This window comes from Charadrius vociferus, unplaced genomic scaffold, assembly GCF_000708025.1.
Source record: "Charadrius vociferus isolate BGI_N301 unplaced genomic scaffold, ASM70802v2 scaffold333, whole genome shotgun sequence".
Classification (NCBI taxonomy): Eukaryota; Metazoa; Chordata; class Aves; order Charadriiformes; family Charadriidae; genus Charadrius; species Charadrius vociferus.
The window spans coordinates 349,053-354,568 of record NW_009647682.1 but is presented as its reverse complement, the minus strand read 5'-3'; the positions used below and the strand labels follow the sequence as shown (position 1 = coordinate 354,568).

At 46.0% G+C, this 5,516-nt stretch overlaps 1 protein-coding gene across 1 annotated transcript in view; it reads right to left on the bottom strand.

Moving 5' to 3' along the window:
* Window positions 1-5,516, bottom strand: part of TMEM183A (transmembrane protein 183A) — a 28,076-nt gene that overhangs the window by 3,181 nt on the left and 19,379 nt on the right. The window contains exons 4-5 of the mRNA XM_009881337.1: window positions 4,169-4,328; window positions 2,411-2,591 (exon numbers count right to left, since the gene is read on the bottom strand). Of these exons, the coding sequence (XP_009879639.1) occupies window positions 2,411-2,591; window positions 4,169-4,328 (341 nt within the window). The remainder of the gene's footprint in view (window positions 1-2,410; window positions 2,592-4,168; window positions 4,329-5,516) is intronic.

The window sequence follows — 5,516 nt, the reverse complement described above, 5'->3', positions numbered from 1 at the left end:
GGTAAAGAGAACTCCCCATGACCCATGCACAGTCTCTTCCACACCAAGAGAAGGTCTAACTGGGTTGCAGGGTGAAGCACGCACTTAATTTCATTCCAGGACAGTGTGACCCCAAATGAAACAAAGCCAGAGCCAGCCTCCACCATGGGGGCTCTGTAATTAGAGACTACAGGCGATACAAGACCCTTTACTTCAACTCTGCGACATGTCCATAAACAAGAATCCTTAAAGGACCTTTATCTCGACAATCTTCATGAGGTGAACAACAAAGCCACGTGGAGTCAAGCTCAGAAACATGCATCAAGTGACCTCCACTCAGGAGGAGGCGGCCCTCGGTTTTTTTGGATACAAATGTTCTCCAGATCTTTTTTAACTCAGGTGAGCCGCAGATGCTGCTGAGTTTAACTCCACCATCAGTGGCATTTGTAGTTCACCTGCAGAGACAGCCTGGTCTAAGCAACTTGTTTGGTCATGGCAAGTAGTGAAGCACAAAATGGTCAGTACCTCCTAAGGGGCAGAGGATGTCGTCCACGGGTCAGCCGTCCTGCCCTTCAGACGCGCCGTATGGCCTGCCGCTCCACCAAAAATAATGGGGGTGTCTTTAAAGGGCAAACACTTCTGCTGACACCATAACGGCTCCAGTGTCCCACACAAGCTAGGCTAGGGGAAGAAAAAAGGAAATTAAAGAGGAAAAGCTAGATTTGATAACACCCGGGTCTGGGGTCTCCTCTTGCCACATGCAGTTTACGTAGGCATTTGCCATTAGTTTCAACGACCCGTAAAGGTATAACCAAAGCCCATGAAAGCAAGAACATGGGGAGGCAGTGTCAGATCCTCCTCCATACCCACTGTGCCGAGGCATTTCAGTGCACAGTAACACAGGTGGAGCTCAGAGTCTTGCAACACAGTAGTACAGCAAGACCAGACTCAGGATGGCTCTTTTATGCTCCAAGGGGTTAGGTCAAACCTCTGCTGTTCTAACAAAGCCTCGTCACCATTTAATTTCCTTTTTTAAAAGCTGACTAATAAAAGACTGCACTTCAGGAATCTTCCTCAAACCGTTAGTACAGTAGAAGCACTAGCAGTGGGCACCAAAGCCGTTATGATGTCAACGGGAATGCTTCCAAAATGCCGATCCTGCCAGCATCATCTCAGGATTTCTAGCTGTTATCAGCCACGCTACCAGATCCGAGCAGTGGGAGGAAGTTAGACTCAGAAGGACTAAGGTTAAATTGGAATTTCCTAGAAACGTTTTGCTTTCTATTTTTTTAAGAAAGATGATACCCAAACTGGGGATTCAGGAAGAGAATGAAGAGCTCTGGATGCAGAGATAAGACTACACACAGAACCGTGTGCTTTTCTCCTGCTCTGCAGCACCACCTGCTTGTGTTACTGCTGGATGCTCCCTAAGCAGTATAACATTTTTTTTCCCAGTATCCACCCAGGGAGAGGAAGGAAGAGAGGAGGAATGTCACACAGAGATAGGTGAGGTTGTTCTATTTTGTATGGTAAAGAAAGTGCAACTGTTGAACCAAAACCACTTTAGTTTGGCTCCAAAAACCTCATTCAACAGGTTTTTGACTTTGGATTTGGAGGGTGGAGAATTCACACTGTTGCTTAAGCTGCTCACAGAGTATCAGCCAGTTGCAAGTTAAAACCAAACAAGAGACACAGAGGCATTTCAGAGTTAATGGTCAACAGCAATTAAAGAGGAATGGATGTGCAAGTGCTCCAAGCTGGGATAGCAAAGGGAATTGCCTGCCCACACCAGAGACAAACCCTTTGCAGCCCAACACAACTGCAGCCCCAGTCCCAAAGCAGACAATTGCTCTGCACATTTGCCATGCTCGCAACTTCACTACCCTCCCTCACCCAGACACCAAAGACGATGGATGACCTACAGGAATGCAGTATGAAATGACTCCCTTTCAGAGGCTACCAGTGTCACTTCTGATCTCTCCAGACACCTGCTACAGAGAAAAGATGTATTCTGGCAGCCAGTGTCAGAATAAAGCAGAAGATATAAAAGCTGATCCTACTGCAACCTCCTTTAGCAACTAATTTGCAACAGAGGAGGGGAGAGATGCAAATATCCCCAGCAGTTCTGACGTTCAGTGAAGGAAGTGCCTTTTTGCTGATTACAAAGCTGTTGTGGTAGGACTTAGACACAAGTTACCCAGCAGAGTAACTAGAATCCTCTGCAACAGCAACTATACAGATACGAGTAACCAGCACACTTTAAAAAAAAAACAAAACAAAACCACAACTATTCAGAGTTAGTAACCATCCTACACCCAAGCTTCACTGGCGACCATGTAAACATCATCTATATTTTTTCTAGAAACAGAACAAAAAAACCAGACAGAACATCATCTCAGGCATATCCAACTTCCTTAGTGATTCCACTTACTCTGGAATTTTTTAAAGTGCTGGGAGTACTGTCCGGAATAGCTGGATTCCTGGAGACTCGAGACGCGAAAGGCTCGTACATGTGGTACAGTGACCGGATGACACACGCACGGAGACAGTGCAGCTTCTCCATGGATTCTGGCCGCAAGCGGAGAGGCAGGTACGCATCCAGACTGTAGTGCCTGAAAAGCCAACGACAAACACAACACATGCTGAAGGGTTCGAATGCCAGAGACCTGCAGAAGAGGGCTATAAAGAGATCAATGTTGAGAAAAAAAACGAACATCTGATTGACCAGAGGACCTCTTGTCAACTCTGAGTACTTCAAGGGTTTTGTACTGCTCTACATGAAATCACATGACAGTCTTAAAGACTTCACCTGCAGCAGACACATCAGTTTCTAGCACACACATCAGCATATCATGCTACAATTCCCCAATATTTCCTTGCAGACAGTTTGCCTAGAGGGACCAGATGGTGTTTTAGCTGCAGGATGCACAAAGGCCTGCAGATTCCTGCAGGTTCTTGAGGACTCACTTTAGCTGAACCTGACCGCATGCTTGCAGACATCTGCCTGAGCAGTCTGAATGTCTGCGCTTGAGGGTCAAAGGAGCCTTTGCTAGGGAACTTCGCACTAGAGAACAGGGGTGAGGATGACCATGGGTGCTATTGGCTCTGTCCCCCTGTTGCTTGCACCTCCTGGGCAACAGATAGAGAAATGTAAAGAAAATGTTCTGTCCAGGCCAAACATATCCTGGGCTGCGTCAAAAGAAGCGTGGCCAGCAGGTCAAGGGAGGGGATGCTGCCCCTCTCCTCAGCTCTTGTGAGACCACACCTGGAATATCGCATCCAGACCTCAACATAAGGAGGACATGGACCTGTTGGAGCAGGTCCAGAGGAGGCCAGGAAGATGCTCCGAGGGCTGGAGCACCTCTGCTATGAGGACAGGCTGAGAGAGCTGGGGTTGTTCAGCCTGGAGAAAAGGCGGCTCCAGGGAGACCATAAGGTCCAAAGCTATAAAGCAGCTTTCCAGTATCTGAAGGGCACCTACAAGAAAGCTGGGGAGCAACTTTTTACAAGAGCACGTAGTGATAGGACGAGGGGGAATGGCTTCAAACTGGAAGAGGGGAGATTTAGAATGGATATTGGGATGAAATTTTTCACTCTGCAGGTGGTGAGGCACTGGAACAAATTGCCCCGAGAAGCTGTGGCTGCCCCATCCCTGGAGGTGTTCAAGGCCAGGTTGGACGGGGCTTGGAGCAACCTGGGCTGGTGGGAGGTGTCCCTGCCCAGGGCAGGGGGGTTGGAACTAGATGGTCTTTGAAGGTCCCTCCCAACCTAAACCATTCTGTGATTCTATGATCATCAAAGCTCGAGGCAGGGCAAGTTTTCTATCAGTGATGTTTGCTTGTCTCTCAGTAAGGTAATGGCACTGGCCCTACCATAAGCACTTTGAGTGCTTCACGCAAAACACACTCTTACAAACAGGAGCATGTGGGCCATGGCAAGCAGAAAAGCACATGATGCTTTGAGATTTTATACGAAGCATACAGAAGTATGCCACATATCCATTTCCAGATCCAAAGCAGATGCAGTATAACACAACCCCTTGCCAAACGAGGCCTGCGTCACCATCTCAATATGCAAACATTATAGGACCATAGCCTATAGGGAACTATTCCCTTATTTACAGCTCTGCAGAGAGCTGGTCATTGCTGAAGCCTCCTACAAATAGTTTAAAAATTCTCTAGAGTCTTACCTTCTGTAGAGCCTGGTCCAAAAGGCGGCAGTGCAAGTAACAGTCCAGGCTTTCTTGCAAATCAAAGAAAACCGGACAATGTCTTCAGGGCGAATGTAGGAAGCCAGCAACAGCCAGATATCAATGGGGTATTCTTCTCCGCCGCCCCCATCAGGGTTTTCTAAATGCAATGAAGGCATGTTAGTGTAGTAAACAAACCCCTTTATCGAGTCTCATACAGAGGCACGTGCTTTACTACTGGTAGCACAGGGTAAGCAGCTGAAATACGTATATACACACAGTCAGCCAAATAAATCCAAGTTAGTACAACTTCATTATCACTGCTCCTGATTTTCATCAGCATGCACTTGCCCACCTATACAACCATTACACTTCCCCTTTGCTGGATATATGGCACCATTTATCCCTGCTGCACTGTTTGCACAAGTGCAAAGTGACAAATTCAGGCTGAAATGGTTCTCTGAAGGTCTCTAGTCCAAACAGCTCAGCTCAAAGCAGGCTGAATTACACCATTTTGTTCAGGATCTTGTCCAATCAAGTTCTGACTGTATCCAAGGATGGAAACCCCACAGCCTTTCTGAACCCTGTTTCAATGCTTGACCCTTTCGCAGCTGAAAAATAACACTTAAGCAGAGAATTAAAAATTGGATGGCAAATACAGAGACAACTTTATGTAAAGGAGGGCCAAGCTCATGCATTTTTATCAAAACTGCTCATTTAACAGGTCATCAAAAAAATGCTTTACACTAGAGGTCTCTGAACATTAAGACATTGCCAAGCTTGTCAATTCTTTGTTCAAATGGTCAAAATATTTTTGTAGCAGCTCTGATAGGGAGGGCAAGCAATTCACTTCTACAACTGGCTACTCAGCTGCTTTTCTTAAATCTGTACTTTCATTAAAGCCTCTTGTATGGGAAACTTTTAATGCAAATCAGATGAACAAAATGGCATGTTCTTCCTCTCAGAGGTGTCAGAACTGCTCAACCAGAACTGAAGGTTCAGAAACTCCTTTCATTCCTGCAGTGTTTTTAAGTTAACACCACATGTTTTTTCACAGACATCGCTCCAACTTTAGGAGAAAAAACACTTTTAAAGAACCTAAATAGCTAACCAATACCGAGCATTAGAAACATTAAGAAAAGAGAAAGAAAACATACAACTTGTACACAGCGCTAACAGGAAAAACTGCTATGAGGTTTATGAACAAGTGGCATAAAGGAGGCGTTTAAGAACATGAGGGTGCCACATCTATCCTGAGACAGCAGGCTAATAACGAAGGGCACCACTTTATGCTCATGTGATAATTGCTATGTTCATTGCCACGGAAAGCTCTGGATGTGATCAATTC